The 18,811-nt window shown below is 40.4% G+C and overlaps 1 protein-coding gene across 4 annotated transcripts in view; it reads left to right on the top strand.

Annotated features, from left to right (window-relative positions):
* Nucleotides 1-18,811, top strand: part of APP (amyloid beta precursor protein) — a 142,260-nt gene that overhangs the window by 62,347 nt on the left and 61,102 nt on the right. For all 4 annotated transcript variants that reach the window (XM_079972045.1, XM_079972044.1, XM_079972043.1 and 1 more), the window contains exons 4-5: nt 16,428-16,540; nt 18,448-18,641. In XM_079972045.1, the coding sequence (XP_079828171.1) occupies nt 16,428-16,540; nt 18,448-18,641 (307 nt within the window). The remainder of the gene's footprint in view (nt 1-16,427; nt 16,541-18,447; nt 18,642-18,811) is intronic.

The raw sequence follows: 18,811 nt of genomic DNA, 5'->3' as shown, positions 1-18,811 counted from the left end.
AGGCTTTAGGCTCTGACTTGGGAAAGGTGTAGCACGGTGACAAATGGGAAATTCATTGACCTCCTCAGTCATTGAACAATCTACTTGGAAGTTAGCCCTAGTGATCTCCCTTGGCATTTCCTTCAAAGAGAATGTGTTTGGGGCTAAAGGTTTATATTGAGAGTGAAAAGAAACCCAGGAACTGTTAATGGTTATGTAGATTTTGAAAAGACTTTGTCAAGACATTTGTTTTGTTTTGTTTAGAAACTGTTTTAAGGAAACAGTTTGAAAATAGCACTTAAGATCTTGTTTCGCTCCCTTTAAGAGGGATGCACATTTCTCTGTATGGAGTTCTAAGAAGTACTTTCATAGCCATGATGCATTAGATCAGGGGTCAGCAACCTTTTTCAGCCATGGGTTGGTCCACCATCCCTCAGACTATGTGGTGGGCTGGACTATATTTTGAAAAAAATATATGAATGAATTCCTATGTCGCACAAATAACCCAGAGATGCATTTTAAATAAAGCACACATTCTACTCATGTAAAAACACCAGGCAGGTCCCATAAATCAACTGGAGGTGCATTTTAAATAAAAGGACACATACTACTCATGTAAAAACACACCGATTCCTGGACCATCCATGGGCCAGATTGAGAAGGCGATTGGGCCGCATCCAGCCCATGGGCCTTAGGTTGCCTACCCCTGCATTAGATAATGTCCCAGGGCTTGGACATGGGGAAACTAGATTCCAAGTCCCATTCAGCTATGGAGTGCAATGAATTGCCTTGAACAAGTTGCAATATTTTCAGCCTAATTTGACAGGTAGGCTTGTTGTGAGATTAATTGCTGCAGTTTTATGTGCAATAAATTGTAAGACTTTTGCTTGCCATGGTCTTAGTTCACATTATTTCATCTCTCACGTTGCTTTGTTTTTCAGCTTCTAGAAAATGTGAGATGGAAAGTAGTGGATGTAAGTTGATGCCTGGAGGAGTCAGTTGTCTTGTGGGTTAGATGATTTTGAGAGTAGTAAGTTATCAGGAATAAAAATCATATGTGTGCAAATGGGGCTACTCTCTACTTATAGAATGGTTATGCCCCGCTCGCTTCATTCTTTTGTCTTGCTCATCAATCATCAATTACATCATTTACCTCCCAACTGCTTGCCTGAAGATTGAAAGGAAGATACCTTTCCCCTCTTCCATCGCTATAGAGGTTCCTTTTCTAGTGTGGTTAAATGATCAGCTTCTGGTTGTGTCCAGGTTCTTGACTCAACAGCAAGTCCCTGAAATTCAGGTTGTGGCGCACAGCTAGGAAGTCTCTTTGGAAAAGGAAGACACCCCCACTTGATGCTTCCATGGAATGTCTATAGGTCATAGGCTGCTAGGTCCATGCTGTGACTGTAGCGCAGCGGTACAGAATGGTGAGATGGTGGATAACTTTTATAGAAGAAGATGAACTTTAGGAATGTAATGATATTGTTGAAAGCACAGTGCTTGCTTGACTTTATGGAGCAATTTAATGAAAGTTTAGTTAGTGGGCATGCTTGCGAGGGTTCTTAGGCACATTACCCACCATCAAAATTAGTTCTTCAGCTACATTTACATTTCAGTTCAAGAGCTGCTGAAGTTCATTCAGTCCGTTTATGCAGTTAGATGCTTGGCTTTTTCACAGGGGTGAGAATTACTATTTGACTAGCAGACGCATGTCTGCTCTCATGCCAGAGAATATCCATGATCCATTTTTGTGCTGGCCTTCAGCATTGCCCTTTTGGGATTTGTTGCAGAGAAGCCCTTCAACACTTGACTGATTCCTTAGCTCTTTTCCTTAGTGAAATGGCTTATACAGTACTGTATGACAGGCATCTTGCACGGAGCAAAAGATCCAGCAATATCGATTGAGTTTATTAGATTACAGGTTTTGCTTCGAGTTAATGAGTGTGGAAAGTAGAAATTCTTTAAACAATTAAAAATCAAAACCTGTAATCTGTGAAAACTGTACACTAATTCTGTGACTATTTTGCATTTATAAGAGATCCTGATTTATATCAGTGAAGAGAAATGCCAGTTTTGCGTTGCTTTATACCTGGAAGCAGTGGGTAGAATTCCATGTCATGTTATTACAATTGTTCTGTCAGTTCTGTCACTTCAATATCCTCTCTTGCCCCTGCACATTGTTATGGGGGTTCTCCTGAACCTCTCTCCCCTCCCCAAGCCAATTTGGGAGGGTGGTAGTGGGGGGTGGGGAAGTCCCATTGTGCTAGGTGGTAGGGCAACTGTTAAGTTGAATTCGACACAGTGTTACAATAGTCTTGTCTAACAAGACTTTCCTGATATAATAGAATGGGTGGCATGCAGTAATTGTGTTCTGTTTGTGTGACAGACACTTCAACAATGGGACTTTCCCTCCCTTCTCTCCCCCAGACCCTCTGCAATGGAAAGTTGGGGAGCCCTCAAGCAGATTTGGAGGGAAGGTGGAATTACAGGCAGAAAGGAAAATCCCATTGCATCAACTAGCATAACCTTTGATCTCACTTGTAATCTTTAATATTTTCTTTCAAAGAATAGTATCTTCCTCATGAACCTGACATCACAGTCAGACCATATTGATTTACTCCCAGGTACATGGGTGTAAGCTTGGAGCCTAAATCTCTTGTAGATACATCTCTAAATTGAATAATGAATTTAGAAACTGCACTAGTAGGATCCCAATCGTTTAGTAAGAAATAGTAACTTGTGGTATCTTGTTTTTTGTGTCCAATATTTAGCTTTAGCTGCAGCTAAAAGGTGAGAGATTATTTCTCTTTCTTCCCTTATTTATAGATAAAATCAGTTATGTTTTTAAAATATGCCATTCATACAAGCGGCAATGTTGTCAAAATTGCTAGTACTGTAAAATGTCAGGTCATTTCACATGATGAATGTATTTCACTTTCATCTGATTCAAAGACAGAACTAGCTCTATGCTAGTTACTCTCCAAAGGTTACCCCATTAATCTTTTCATTCAATATCCAAGTTTCAGAATGGTTTTTGCTGCCATCTCCTTTATTACCCAGGGGTATGGGTGGGGCTAGTCCTCACATGTAGTATCAGTATGAGGATGGTCATTAATGAGTAGCTTAGGAAAACACTTATTCACCTTTGAAGTTCAAATCACCTACTAAGTATTAACATGCCTGTGTTGTAATGTTTTGAAATGTTAATTTCCTAATTGGGACAAATGAAGTGTAATGCCAAATGTGGAAGCATTTCTGTAGCTTTGCTGAAGGACCTTGTAATATTTACATGTAAAGATCCCATTGATTGAAATGGAACTGCCAGCCTTCCAAGTAAATTTACCTGGGATCAAATACCTAAAAATGGGCAGCAACTTTAATATGTGCTCTGGGCATAAAAAAGCACAGGTGTAAACAAAAAATAAATAAATCCACATTGAGGATATTCCATTTAAGGGTTGTCCATGACACTCAGATGTGGCTATTGCTAGCTTGTTTCTTGATGCAGTTATTGGCTTTTCTCCTTAGTTGGAGTCGCCTCTCTCCTTTCAAATGAGCTTTCCCTCTGAAGAGCCATACATCCGGATAGTAGCTTTCCTATCTACTGCCTGATCGATGAGACAAGATTAACTAATTGTGTCTCAGAATTTTAATGTCACTGTGGATTTAGCTTATCGTGCTCTCATAAATTGGTTCTGTCTCCACTTAGCTGTGTGATTGAGAGAGACAAGCCTTACAGAGCTCCATTTTGCTTTTAAATAAAGAATGCATTAAGTCTCAGCAGAACTACATTTAAGTTATGGGATAATCCAGTATTGGTAGTGGACACAGCGCTGGTGCAATGAGATGATGGCAGTGGGGGCATGCCAGAGTGGTGGGCAGCATTAGCCAACCCATGGCAGGCGGCCTACAGGAATGACCCAGAAGGTTCATAATCACTTTTCCTCAGCTATTGACAAGATGGAGGTCTACAAGTTTCTGTCCTTTGAAGTTTTTCAGATTCTCTGACCAGATGGTCTCTTTAGACAAACTGCATCTGGTATGGTCCTTTCACTGTCTGGTATGATGTAACATGCACACCAGCAGATGGCTTTGTCAAAACTCTTGCTGCAGATAGAAAGGAAGAAAGCTAAATTGGCAGCCTTCTTCTCATGTTTCCAAGTGCAGCACCTATAATAGGTGTTCTTTTTGTCTCATTCATATCAGTGGGGCTTTAATATAAATGTGCTTCTGAACTGTACACTTAGGTTCAATGGAACTTAAGATGAAACTACTTAGGCCCAGATTCTTGGTTCTATGACTGCTAATGCAAGAGCTGTTGCACTAGAGTAAGAGTAATGGGTCTCCAGGCTGAAATCCAGTGCAACAGTTGTACAAACAGAAGCTGGCTGTGCAACAGGTTGTATCATGGCTGCAACATACCTGTTGTGCAACCAGTCACAGAAACCATGCTGGCTTCCTGTTCCTTCTCTTGTAATAGCTGTCAACCATCCCTTATTTGGTGGGAAACTCCCTTATCCCAGCACCATTTCCCACTGCTGTCCCAGATTGATGATGTCCCTTAAATTTCTTGGGTTTCATGCTCGCCCGGCTCAGGAGGGAAGCAGTGGCTCGGGGTCCTCCGCCTCAAGAGAGCGAGAGAGAGCGCGTGCATGAGCTGCCACATCTCCGTTTCTCCCCTTTCCCCCTCAGGGGCGCGTTGTGAGGAGACGGGTAGCGGCAGGCGGGCAGGCAGCCCCTCTCTTGCGAGACTTCCGCTGTGCTGCCAGGGGAAGCCGGAGGTGGCAGCAGCAGCAGCTGAGGAGGCGGCCTGAGGGAGGAGGAAGAAGAGGAGAAGGGGAGGGACGCAGAAAGGCGGCGCTTCAGCGGCTGCCATGGCACCGCAACCGCCTCATGCCGGGCTCGCAGGCAGCGTGGGCGAGAGTCTCCCTCCCTCCCTCCCTCCCTCCCTCTCTCTCGGGTGGGGAAGGGCCGATGGAACTCCTTGCGCCAGGACGACGGCAGCCCCGACGTGCTGCTTAGCATACCCTCCAGCAGTGCAGCATCTGAATGTAGTGATTTCCCCCTCTGCATCCCTTTCATAACTCTAGTTTTATAAATCATTAGTCCATCCATAGTTCAAATTTTTGCTACAAGCTTTCTGTCAATCCTACCAATGTATGTAACTCTTTGCAATAGCTTTTCAAATAAATTATAAGCTTTCCCCATTCTGCCTGTAAGCTTTGCCATCTCAACGGCATTCATCAGTTTTGTCTGCCACTCGTCTTTGGTTGGAATTGTAGACCCTTAGGATCATCTAGTCCAACCCCCTGCAAAACACAGTCGCAGCAAAAGCTGCATGGCTCCATGAGTGGCGGATTTCTGTATAAGCTAAAGCCAAAATCCCTTATTTTGGCTGCTGATCCCCCCCCTTTTTTTGAGGCTGTTTTCAATCTGTAAATTGACAGCTATGTCTTGTGCAACCGGCACACTGCTAAGGGGCTTTAACTTAGCCTGACGTTGAATCCCTCCCATTACATTAAATGCATGGCTTATAGTTGCCCCTTGAGAAGAACAATAGCAGCAGCCATGTGGAGCAAGGTGGTGATAATTGGGACTGTGGTAGGGCTGGAGAAAAGGCTGAACTTTCCAACCTAATGAAAATTGTCCCATCGTATCCTTGTGCTAAAAGAGAAGCTGTTGTTGGCCCCAGTTAACACCTCCTTCCATCCAATTGGAGGAGGCAATTTTTTAAAATCAGGATCATAGTGTCAAAGGCATTAACCCTGTACCACGCCCCCCCCCCCCAAGTTAGTGGCTCCTGTTTTAAAAAGATGCAAGTGCAAACTATGCATTTAAACACAGTGGAATTTTGGACACCATATTTTCTGTATTACTTGCTTTCCCTTTTTCAGTTTTATAGAAAGCCTGGCTGTTTGTGCTCTTGACCTTCAAAAGTCGACACATCAGCCTCCAAGCACCAGTTCATCAATGTTGATTTGCAGGAATTTAGCTCTTCCTCGTCAGAAGTTAGGATTATGATCAAATATTTGAAACCGTCCGTTCCATTTTCATTATGACAAAAGATTTCTCAGATGGCTCTTTGTGCCTTGCTGTAGTAGCAATAGAAAAAGCTAATGTTTTATGCTTAGCAGCTCTTGTTGTTGAAACACTTGGAGAGAGAAAAAAGAGCGGAGAACTAATGGAATGGTTTTGTGCAGGACTGCATTATGTGAAATGACACATTTTGGAATCTGGCAATTCTTAGTAGATTTCCATAAAGCAGCACAATGATGGCACCTGCCAGCTTTCAGTTGATATGATCGCTTAGCTCAGAACATCTCCCCAGGGAAGGTTACAGCACTTGGTTGATGTGAAAACGTGCAATATTTTTACAAGATGGATATGTTGACGTTTGAAGGTCAAGCATACAATAACACTTCTTTTTCATTCATCCATATGTAACATTCTCAGCACAGGTTCTAGGGCATGTTTTTGCAGCAGTGACAAGTGTGCTTCTACAGAAAGGGTATATTCCTAGTGTCATGGCTGGTTGGGGTGTTAGTCATTGTATCTGGGTTATAGAGCCAGTCAGAAAACTAGAGATGCAATAGGAACTAGAGCGTGTGAGAGAACTATTTGTTAAATTGCGCAGTTGTTTGCACGAAACCGAGCTATATGACCAGTAATATTTCTTTTTAAGCTCGTGCAGTATTATCATTTCTTACTGGGAATCTATAAAGTGGGATAAGATAATAATTATGTAAATAAGATAGACCTGGAAAAAATTGCAAGATCCAAATTGCTAGATTTCAGCTGCAGCTGAAGGGCCACGTAGCCCATCACTGGTTTAGTGTGGAAAAAGGAAATGGTGTAACATCGGACTGGAGAAAATGGAGTAGATGGTTTGTTAAATTTCCATTTCATCTCAATATTGGTGGCATGGTTGGAGCTTCAAGAGAGAAGTAGAGAACAAGATAATTATTTCAAAGTAACATGCAATTAATCATGTACGAATCATTTATGCAAGTGGTATCAGAGCTGCAAAATCTCAGTGTTCAGTTTTGTTTCTGCATTAACTGCAGAATATACATTAATGGCAAAATCAACCTTTTTATGAGTAAGCAACTACCTTTGCACAAAAATACTGATGTCAGGAGAGTTCCTTCCTTACAAAAAATTCAAACCTTAAAATGTAAAGCAGTATTTGTGTGTTGGTCATTGTGTTGTGAGTCAACAGGATAACAATATAGTATACCTGGTGGTTGCAGTTGGACACAACGCTAAGCCAAAAACTAATTAAGCAAATTGGCTTAAGCAAGTTAGTCAAAAGCAGATAGAAGGGGCAACCTGTGCAAAGTCCAGAGAACAGACAAACTACATGTTACTCTTAATGCATAGCATGTAGCTACATCTCATGTTTTCTTTTAATTTCATGTGAGTTGGGGAGGGGAGTGATTGTCATCAGATCCCAGTTTGTAGAAAGCGGAGGTTCACCCCTTCTCAGTTGTGATCCTCCTCAATTTGCAACTACAAGACTTTTAAAAAAACTTTCCATTGGCACCAGTAGAATCTAAGCAGTCAGACAGGTTCATGTGGAAGATTGCAGTCCTTGTTAGTTTGACTTTGAGCAAATACTGTGTACAGTTCGTGTTTGGGAAGGTTTACATTTACAGAAGGGTAGAACTTCTTGTGTAACAGGTTCCAGGAAAGGCCTCGATGTGTGTACAAAATACAGTTCTTAAAGCCTTCACCAGCCTCTATGCCTCCCAGATGTTTTGAACTGCAACTTCCATCAGCCCCAGCATAGTGAGAGACCGGCTTAAAACAATGCAAAACTATGGAACACCAAGCACTAGGTGAAGGAATTTCCAAGTGCTTCAAAGAATGTTAAGTGCAAGCTGAGCAGCTGTTTGTTCCTATCTCTTTCTTGATCTTCCTGTTCAAGGTTCCCTAGGCTCAGTGGGAATGCAGTTTCCGCCAGCCCTCCCCTTGGGAATGTAGTATAAACTGTTCAGTTCCACAGCAGCTGCTAAATGCTAGGGTTGCTTCTTCAGTTGTTGGGCAGATGTGATTAGTGACATGGTCTGGATGATTCGTAAGGTGAAGATTCTCATCAACGAGCTGGGCTGTGTAATTTTAGACCTGTTTTTATTGGGTGTTTTTTTTAAAAAAAACAAAACCACTAAACAGTATCATGTTGCAGGTACCACTTCAAGCATCAATTTTAGAATGAAGCAGTATAAAAGAGAGAAATCCTGTGTTATCAGGGGCATGGATCACAGTGATTACAGCAGTGGTTCTCAAAGGGTGTGGCACACCACACTGGTGTGGCAGGAGAGGATGGCAAGTGTGGTGGGAAGATTCTAGAACAATCAAAGAAACATTTAAACATTTCAGTGTAATATATAGCATAATATAGTATCATTTTTTTTTTCTTTGCAAAATATGGATAAGGATCTTTTCAGAATGAGAGCAAGAGCATTAAGTGATACTGAGGACAATCCTAGTTGTTATTTCCAAAGTATGTATTATCAATAAAAAAAAATGGTGTGGCCCAGAGTAAATAGTTTGAGAACCACTGGTCTACAGCTAGGTGATTATATACTCCAATTCCTAAAAAATAAGTCATGTTCTTTAGCTGTTAATTTCTGCTCTGCCTAAGATTGCACGATATGTTCTGTGCATAATATGCACGCATTTTGGGAATATGCATGCATATTTCAGGCTGACTTAATATTGATGCTTGGGTATAAGAATTAAGCTTCCTTTTTAAGGCAGCAGAATAAAAGGCAACAAAAACACAAGCAAGGTGCTAATTTCATAGCTCACTGACTTCCATTTTAACACAGTACCTTTTGGGAATACTAAAGGAAAAGATGCTCTAAAATACTACTCTTTGTTTATGGAATTAATACGATTAGGATAGTTCTTAAAAGGTAATGTGATCCTTTGTTTTTCTACTGGTGGTTTGGACGGAGCAATTAGTTGAATTGACATTCGTAGAAGGAACTTTCAGGCTTTGTTATATACTTCAGTTTCATCAATATGCATCTCAGATTGTTTCTGTCAGTGTCCCTAGAGAATCATCTTACTCAAGGCAAATGTTGTATGTGTTGTTCTGTGTTCCTATTATAACAGTTTTGCTACAGTATGTGAGCCAGATGCAGATGTGTCAACTAAGATAGGCAAGTACAGTGGCTTTCTGGTCTGCTACAGGTGTTATTTGCTTAGCACTATAATCTTAACACATTTGTCTTCAGCTACCACCGCTGTGAATGGTTGCTGTACTGACTCTGCATACACTTTAAGCTCTAATTGAATTGTTACAAACAATTTTGCACGTCTTCACCATTTCCACAGTCAGCAACTTTTTATTCCTTCTACACCTATGTAGAAACACTTACAAACTGAGGATCCAATTGAGTAAACTGTACTTCACCAAAGCCTGACATAATAATTAGTCATTCAAAGTGCTACAAAACACCTTAAACTCCTTTTGTTATTTAAACATGGCTCTGTGGTGACCGGGACGCAGGTGGCGCTGTGGGTTAAAGCCTCAGCGCCTAGGACTTGCCGATCGAAAGGTCGGCGGTTCGAATCCCTGTGGCGGGGTGCGCTCCCGCTGCTCGGTCCCAGCGCCTGCCAACCTAGCAGTTCGAAAGCACCTCCGGGTGCAAGTAGATAAATAGGGACCGCTTACCAGCGGAAAGGTAAACGGCGTTTCCGTGTGCGGCTCTGGCTCGCCAGAGCAGCGATGTCACGCTGGCCACGTGACCCGGAAGTGTCTCCGGACAGCGCTGGCCCCTGGCCTCTTAAGTGAGATGGGCGCACAACCCCAGAGTCTGTCAAGACTGGCCCGTACGGGCAGGGGTACCTTTACCTTTACCTTTACCTTTACCTTTACCTTTACCTGTGGTGACCAATTGGCTTTCAGGTGCATATACAACAGACCAATCTCTTATCCAGCCCCACACACCTTTCTGTTCATTTTTGCATTGCTCAGTAGCATTGTGGGTGTAGTTGGCATAGGCCTCATTTGGACATAACACAAACCATTTGTTTTAACTATGGCTTGTTGGACAAGCAGGATTTGTCTTCCAGATGAGCAAAGAAACTGCAGGTTGTTTCAAACCAATGTTCATTTGTTGTCTCCCCTCCGACCTGTTTGTTGTCCATAAACAAACCACAATGTTCCAGGCTAGGTTCCAGCAATATAAAAAATCCGATATTAAAATCAGTTTATGCACCTGTGTTTCCTTTGAGAAACATTTTTTTATTGTACAAGTTTTCAGTCACCTTGCTTTGGAACGATAGGTGCTGAGTAACCCAGTTCCTCTATCACAGAGGCTTTTCAGCTATACCATAACCTATTTTTAAAAGCCTCCTCCCATCATGTAATGTTAACAAAGGGCCAACAGCTTATGGTTTTGGAAGTGCAGGTTAAAATAGAGTAACTGTGCTTGAGTCATAGCATGCTTTCAGTTCTTCTGAAAGGTGACCTGACAAAGATGTTTCTTTACTGGCTGTGCCTAGTCTTTTTAGGGATGCTGTTCTACCCATTGGCCTGGTAGGATTCCAACTGTGTTGGTACTTGTCTCCTGAGCCAACCAAAACAACTTTGGGGGAAAGATTGAAGTGTCTTCATAAGCTTAGAGGACCCTTGTGCTGCTTGATGGAAGAAACACTTAATGCTTGCACACTTTCTGAGAGATTTAATAATATCCATTTATGAATTTTGGTGCTCCAGAAAATAAATGTTTAGGATGTTTGTTACATATTGATTTACTATTAGTAGCCATGGTGATGTGGTTCACTTGCTGCACCCATTAATCCAAAGTTGCAGGGCACGTAAGCACCTAGACTTGAAATGCCAGCCGTGAAGGAATAAAATACTGGGGAAAGGTTTTTATTCAAAACCCGAATAAGCAACAAGAAAATGATACAGTACTTCAGGGGAATTTTAGATGGGCATCTGCAAATGTAACGAAGCATGTTAAAGAAGCTTTTCCTAAGCAAATGCATCCCCCATATTTATATGCATGATGAGTAAGATTTGAATAACACTTAGTGTGTCTGGAAAAATAATGTGTTTTCATTAATATTCGGCAGCCACCTCTGCTCTGTTTTTGATGCCTGCTAAAAAGGTTTCTGTTTATGCAAGCCTACCTTGGCATGTAATTTCTATTGTGTATACTGGTTTTTAAATGCTGCTTGTTTTATATATTTTGATAATTTTATTATGTTAGCTTCCCCCCCATAAAGTCTATTTATTTTACCGGTGTTTTCTTATAAATATTTTATACCATTTAATGTAAGCTGCTTAGAAATTATTATTCTGTGCTGAATACGTGGTCTATACATTTTGTTAAATATAAATAAATAAGATGTAACCAGACAGAAAAGCAGCAACATTTGCTGAATTCTTCTATATTTAAAACTTCAATGTTTAGATTAGTCTAAATAAGCAAGATCAACCTAGAAAACACAGCCATTTTAAACAGTGCTAAGAGTCTATTTTATGATTAGGATGCATTTAGATTTCTGCTTTAATTACTATATATAGCAATATGCAAACAGCATTCAGTTGTTTCTGTTTTAAATTGCTAAGTGATCCATGTGGCTGATTATAATATTTTCCTGTGTATCTTAATTACGTTTCATGTTTTTGTCAGTTTAGCTAATTTGAGAGAAATGTATATTGTTGAATTATGCATTAAAATGGATCCAGTGGTGTATATGGGGCCTGACAACATTATCTACAGTTGACTGGCTACATGTCCTTTAATATCATTAATATTGTCTCTGAGCATCTTCTAAAATAAACACTGAGTCAAAAGCATACTTCCAACCACATGTATCCTTTGAAAGAAAGTCTTGCAGGCGAGTCCATGCCAATAGTGTTACATCCTTCCCACAAAAAAACCCAGATGTTTGGAGGTGGAGGAATTCCTTCTGCTTCAGGAAAGGAGTGCTGCTTTATCCTTCCTTTTCAGTTACATGCTTCAGGGCAAAGAGCAGAAAGAGTCCCAGCCTATTTTTAAAAATGCAATAAAAACCAGCAAACGCTCTTCAAAATGGCCACTCTTTGGTTCAAGCTGTGGTGAACTGGAGAGCACAGAGTTACAGTGGTACCTCTGGATGTGAACGGGATCCGTTCTGGAGCCCGGTTCGCATCCTGAAGCGAACATAACCCGCGTCTGCGCGGGTCGCGATTCGCCACTTCTGCGCATGATGTCATTTTGAGCATCTGCGCATGCGTGAGTGGAGAAACCTGGAAGTAACACCTTCCGTTACTTCCGGGTTGCTGCGGAGCGTAACCTGAAAATGCTCAACCTGAAGCATATTTAACCCAAGGTATGACTGTATACCTTAACTCTCTGGCCAGCTTCCCAGTTCTTTCCATAGAGCTCATAACCTATGTAGAATTAATATCAATCCCATTGTTTTAAGTAGCTTACTATGGTAACCTTAATATTCTCTTACAGAGAGAACAAAAGCCAGCTCCAGAATCCATAGGGAGCCACAAGTTGCCTAAATTTGGCAGTGTGAATGACCCTAAGGTGCTGGGTTATAATTAAGAAGTGAATTTGGTTTAATAAATTGGGCAATGCATTTATTTTTATTTATTAAAATTAATATAGATTGCGCTTTCCTGTAAACTTTTGTAGAGCAGTATGAAATTTAATAGTGAATTGCAGGTCCTCGATGAGGGCTGAAAAACTGAGCCTCAATCTTGGCAAGATGAAGGCTGTGTGGGTGAGTGGTTGTATCCAGGTAGCTGGTAAGCTGCTTGCCTGAGCAGCAGGGAGTCACACTCTCTCCGCATAGCTAAGGGTGCTTCTGGGTCCAGCTCTTGTCATTGGAAGAACAAGTATTCTTGGTGGCCCAGAGTGCCTTTTACCAGCCAGGGGTGATAAGGACAGCGATAGCCATTCCTGGATAGCTTGACCACAGTTGTCCATGCAATAACAGAAACAACAACAATTTTATTATTTGTACCTCACCCATCCAATTGGGTTGTTCCAGCCACTCTGGGCAGCTTCCAGCATATACAAAAACGTAATAAAACATTAAAAACTTCACTGTACAGGGCTGCCTTCCGATGTCTTCTAAAGGTTGTATAGTTACTTATCTCTTTGACATCTGGCGCGACTACCAAGAAGACCGTCTACCTGCTTCCCTGTAGCTTCACTTCTCACAGTGAGAGAGCTGCCAAAAGCTTCTCGGTGCTGTATCTCAGTGTCCGGGCTGGAAAAATGAGGGTGAAGATGCTCCTTCAAATATACAGATCATCAGTAACCTCAAAGTGGGATTGGTATGAACATAAAAGTACTACAGTTCCCAAGGCACAAAATAATTGCGCTTGAGTGTTTGGAAAATGTAACAAAACCTCTGAAGCTCTTTTAGTTTACTTGAAACATTATATATTTGCTTTTAGCTTATTTGTTGTCTAATGGCAGAAAAGTATTGTAAAATATATTTCTGTCAGCATGTGCCCACAAGAGAAGCTTGTCAGGTTACAGATTGCATAGTCAGCCCTGAAAAGCATAATATGCTAGCGGCTTTAGGGAGAAATGCTTCTGAACTCCTCACAGCCAAGCTGATAGAGATGAGAGAAGCAGGAGCTGACAAACTCAAGGCTGCTTCTTGTAATGTTAAACCGTAGTTAAGCCTTATGTCTTAATCAGGCCTTTGTTGAGAAACAGTGGCCTGACGAAATCATTGATTGCTAGCAGTTATAGGACTACTTATAGAAAATGGGAGTGCCTCTTAGCAGAGAGAACGTTTTTGTTAATGGTTTTACAAGACCATTTATTTTATACCTAAATCAATAAGTTGATTCTGATGTAATTCCCTATCATTACAAGTCAACACTTCAAAACAAATGAATTTTGATCTTATTCAGCTGTCAATAACTAGGACTCCAATCCAAACACAACCTGAAGTACATAGAAGCACACTGATGATCGTAAAATAATCAAAATGCCCTGCATAATCAGTTGGTGCTGTGGTACGGAATACAAAGACTTTTGGGTGAAACACAACTTTTATTCAGGCAGAATAGAATGCTAAAAATGTAAAAATTTCACAAGGCTGGCTAGATACAAATGAAAAATGAAACTATCTGCCACCCATGTGTCACATCCGCATGCAAAATCAGGAGTTTGGGAGATCAGATGCTAACTTGCTGTATCATATGCTCCAGACGAGTTAAAGGAGAAGTTAGTTGTGATGCAGATATTTAAGCAATCAGAATTGAGACTAAGAATATAAAAATGCAATGCCAAGAACTGCAGACAGGCCAAACAGTGGTTAGTTTAAACTATGATGCCTTGGAACAAGTCAGGACCAAACCCAAAAGGTTTAAAACTAATTTCATAAGAACAAATAATGGTTAATTTAAACAGGAAGTGGATGCTTTTAATCTCCTCCTCTGGAGTGTACAAAAGTCGAAGGACAGATAATAATGGAAGAATTTTTATTTTTATTTTATCTTGTGACCATGCCAGAGAGGAGGAAAAACAGAGTTCACAAAGTTCTAAATGGTAGGTTAATATTGCATCAAATGAGGCCACTGTGACTAGGTGGCAATGTTTATAGTTGAAATCAGAATGTGGCATCCTACACAATATGAATAACAGGTGTACTTAACGCTGCATAAAGAGGTGTAGATTCCAGTTATGTCATGTTCTTACTGCCTAACCTCAAATGCTCGTGTAGATAGTGTTTTTTCTTCCTCTTCGTGTAAACTTTCTATAAGCCTGTTTCTTCACCATTTATCACTTGGATAATTAAGATGGCTCACAAACGCCAAACTTGCCAGAGAATGACAGCAGTTGTCAGGTAATAAATCATACTGCTTATCAATTAATCTCTACAACCGCAAAGCAAAGTAAACATTTCTTCCCAGGTGATATATTGGCATTGTTATAGTTAAGTATGTGGATCTCTTTTGGCCATTTAAAAGTGCAGTGCTCTTTTAAGGAGGGCTTCACTCTTACGACACTCTGGAGCTGGGAGCCATACTTTCGCACTGAAGTGTTTCTTGTTGTGCAGTAGACAGTAAATGTGTCGCCACCCCCATCGTTCAGCCCAGACACTGTGGTCCAGTTCCAAGGGCCTTCTGGCGGTTCCCTCGCTGCGAGAAGTGAGGTTACAGGGAACTAGGCAGAGGTAGTGACACCTGCCCTGTGGAATGCCCTCCCAGCAGATGTAAAGGCAATAAGCAACTATTTTACTTTTAAAAGACAACAGAAGGCAGCCCTGTTTAGGGAAGTTTTTAATGTTTGCTGCTGTATTATTTTTAATATTCGGTTGGAAGCTGCCCAGAGTGGCTGGGGAAACTCAGCCAGATGGGCGGGGTATAAATAATAAATTATTATTAATTATTATAAATGGTTCTTGTTCATTATTATAAATGGTTCATCAAGAAACATACTGATGAGAGCTAAATCATATCAGTCTCCTGTTAGGGTCCGTGTTGTGTGTTCCAGTGTTCCTGGTGATGGAAAGAGAGTTCTGCTCTCAGAATAACCCCTCCCCTTTCATGAGCAGAACTTAGCCCATCAATTGTAGAAGCAATTTGTTTTGGTCCATCTCAATGTTTGTTTGAAAGTGCTCCTGCAAGCCTTTTTCATGACAAGAAAAGTACTAAATTAAGATGCTTAGAATTGACTACCCTTTCATAAAACCAGTTATAGGCAAACCTGTATCCTGGGTTTTTATAATTTACCCATTTTGCTAAATTTTTATTGCTTAGTTCCATTTGAAATGGTTTTACATGTTTTTATAATGGATTTATTTTTATAATTGTACATTTTATTATTCTAACTTGTTCTGGGTCCTTTTGATGGCGGGCGGGTAAGAAATCTTATAAAGAAATGAACATCTGACTTGGCATTAGACAATATGAGTTTTCCCATCATTTTGACTCCTTTTTAATCAGATTGTATTTTCATCATTTTTAATGTATAGTGAAAGGGATGACTTCAGCCAACTAATCTTAAAGTAGGGATATTGGATCCACCATCCATTAGGGCTGTATATTCCACTGTGTTCTGGTCACACAAGGTCAAAAGAACAAAATTTGATAACCTGAAAATACCAGTTTTCATTTTAGAACAGTCAAATTTCTTACCCTTTGGGCACAAAGATAAGCGAGTTGGGGATGTTTCAGAAGTGAGGCTTGTAAGTAGTGGCACTGCAGAAGCAAAAGAGATACCATGCCATTAGATTTGTGTATTTAAAGTACAGGCACTATGCAATAATATCACAAATTGAAATCTACTTAATTCAGTGAGGATTTATTTTTTATTTTTTAAATCTGGCTGTTAAGGTGTGAGTTGGCCCACAGGGAACATTTTCTTCCCAGTATCAGTTTGTAAGATGTCTGCTTGTAAGCTGTTGCTCTGAAAAGCATCCATTCAAGGTGATAATAAAATGAAGATGTCACATATTTTTTCTTTCAGTTGGAGAATTCGTGAGTGATGCTCTTCTGGTGCCAGATAAGTGCAAATTCCTTCACCAGGAAAGGATGGATATATGTGAAACTCACCTGCACTGGCACACAGTAGCTAAGGAGGTATGTTTATAATCAGTACCTTGAAGATTATTTGAAGCTTCTTATGAATAAAAATAAGTGCAATAAGGTATTGTGGGAAAAAGGGGAATGTGTGGTTATATTCCTATCTATTGTTTTATAAGCCTGTGGGCACAGCTGAGTGTTCATCTTTATTGCCTGAAGCCTTAATTGGGAGCCAAATATTTTAATTTTTCAGTTATATTCCATGTCAGATTTTAGTGGCTTTGACAAACACTTGGAAAATCTTTTGTTTTATAAGCCTGTGGGCACAGCTGAGTGTTCATCTTTATTGCCTGAAGCCTTAATTGGGAGCCAAATATTTTAATTTTTCAGTTATATTCCATGTCAGATTTTAGTGGCTTTGACAAACACTTGGAAAATCTTATGGAAAACAAAATCACAGTTCAGTGCTACCAGCTTAGAACAGTTGCCAAACAAATTGCAAAGGCCAGCAAAATACTCTGGGAACAACTTACACAAGACAAACAACAAAACATAATGAATTTCTGTGGCTCCTGTGTTCAGGTTCACTCTAAAGGTGCTGCAGCAGTAAATTATTACTGATGACCACAGTCCATTCTTGAGAGTAATAGCACCTTGAAGGATATAACAGGCAGCCTACTGAGAGCTCTTGAAACTACTGCATGCTGCAAACAAATTGCAGAAGGGACAAGATCCTCGAGAAACCAACATATCAGTTATGCCCTTTGATCAGCATTGGCTACATTATTCTAACAATGCCATTTACAATATTCAAGGTTCTTGCATCTTCTCAGTGTTGTCCAGCTGTAGTCTACATAAGCCAGAGCAGTTTCTGTTCAAGAAAAACATTCTGTTTAAGAAAAACATCAGGCACAAAAAGAATAGGAATACAATCAACTTATGGAGGAACACATTCTAACCTACCTGGACATCAAGGACCTCAAAGTGGTTCTCTTCAAACAAATTAATTCAGGTGGAAAATGAGGTGGCAGAAGAAGAATAAATACAATAGGTAATTGTGTAATCTGATGTCTGAACAGGCACCATGGATTTTTTTTTTATGTTAAAAACATGGAGAACTTAAGAATAAGTAAATAAAACTGCTGTTCTTTTATGCTTGTTGTTGCTTGTTTTCAACATCTGGAAAAGTGGACTGTGTAGTCTACTGTCTTAAACTAAAAAGTCCATTTTTAATGGACCAAACATCTTTATTTAAAACAAACAGACAAACCCACCGTCCTTGATTCTACAAGTGAGAATACAACGGGGATTTTCAGTGATGGTCCAAATTTGAATTCCACTCCTACCCCACCTGATTTGTGTATATTTGCTGTTTGTAGTTCTTATCTAATTCTGTCAGTGAGAAATACTGCAGGTTTAAATCATGGAAGGGGAACTTTTAAACATCTTAAGGCCACTTTTCCCATTTTTAATTCCTTTCGCAAGGGGGTGCTTTCTTTTTCTGTGAATATCTGAAGGCACATCCGTATATTTTGGAGAGTGCTGTCTCAGGTTGACTTCCAAGTGCTCTTGACTTCAAGATTATATCTGCAATGCACCATCTACTTGCTTAGAAGATACAAATGCAAAGTATGTTATATTCTGTGTGGCTTATCTGTAATCCTTTAACATGGGAATGTCGTCTTGATAAAACCTTTATATATTAGTATTCATTTACGCCTTGTGGTTCTCAGTGAAGTAAGAGTTACATTCCACCGTTGCATGGAGCCACCACAATGTAGAGCAAATTCCTGGGCTTCTGTGTGATTATTGCTCTAAGGTTTGAATTGGTGCTAAGAGTTGAATTAACGCTAAGTGTACACGCTGAATCAATTTGTTAGCCATTCTCTAATAAATATTTTAAATAGCTTCTTTCTCGTGTAACCATATATTCTGTCTCTCCCCCCCCCCCATTTTGTTTTTAGTCCTGTAGCGAAAAGGGCATGAATCTGCATGACTATGGTATGCTGTTACCGTGTGGGATTGACAAGTTCCGGGGTGTGGAGTTTGTTTGCTGCCCGGTAGCAGACGAAAGTGACAACATAGATTCAGCTGACGCTGAAGAAGATGACTCTGATGTTTGGTGGGGAGGAGCCGATGCAGATTATGCAGATGGCAGGTAAGGCCGCTACTCCTGCCATCATTAGGCAGTTTATTAAGCCAAGATGTTCTTTTGAAGAAAAAGTTTGCATGAGAAACTTCAACAGAGGAATCCTTTGCTGAAAGTCTTTGACTGAAAGATTGTGATCTTTTAATTACAAACATGCAGCTCAGTCCACAGCATGTTTA

Source organism: Podarcis cretensis (genome assembly GCF_951804945.1).
Source record: "Podarcis cretensis genome assembly, chromosome: 4".
NCBI lineage: Eukaryota > Metazoa > Chordata > Lepidosauria > Squamata > Lacertidae > Podarcis > Podarcis cretensis.
This window is presented reverse-complemented; position numbering and strand designations above follow the sequence as displayed.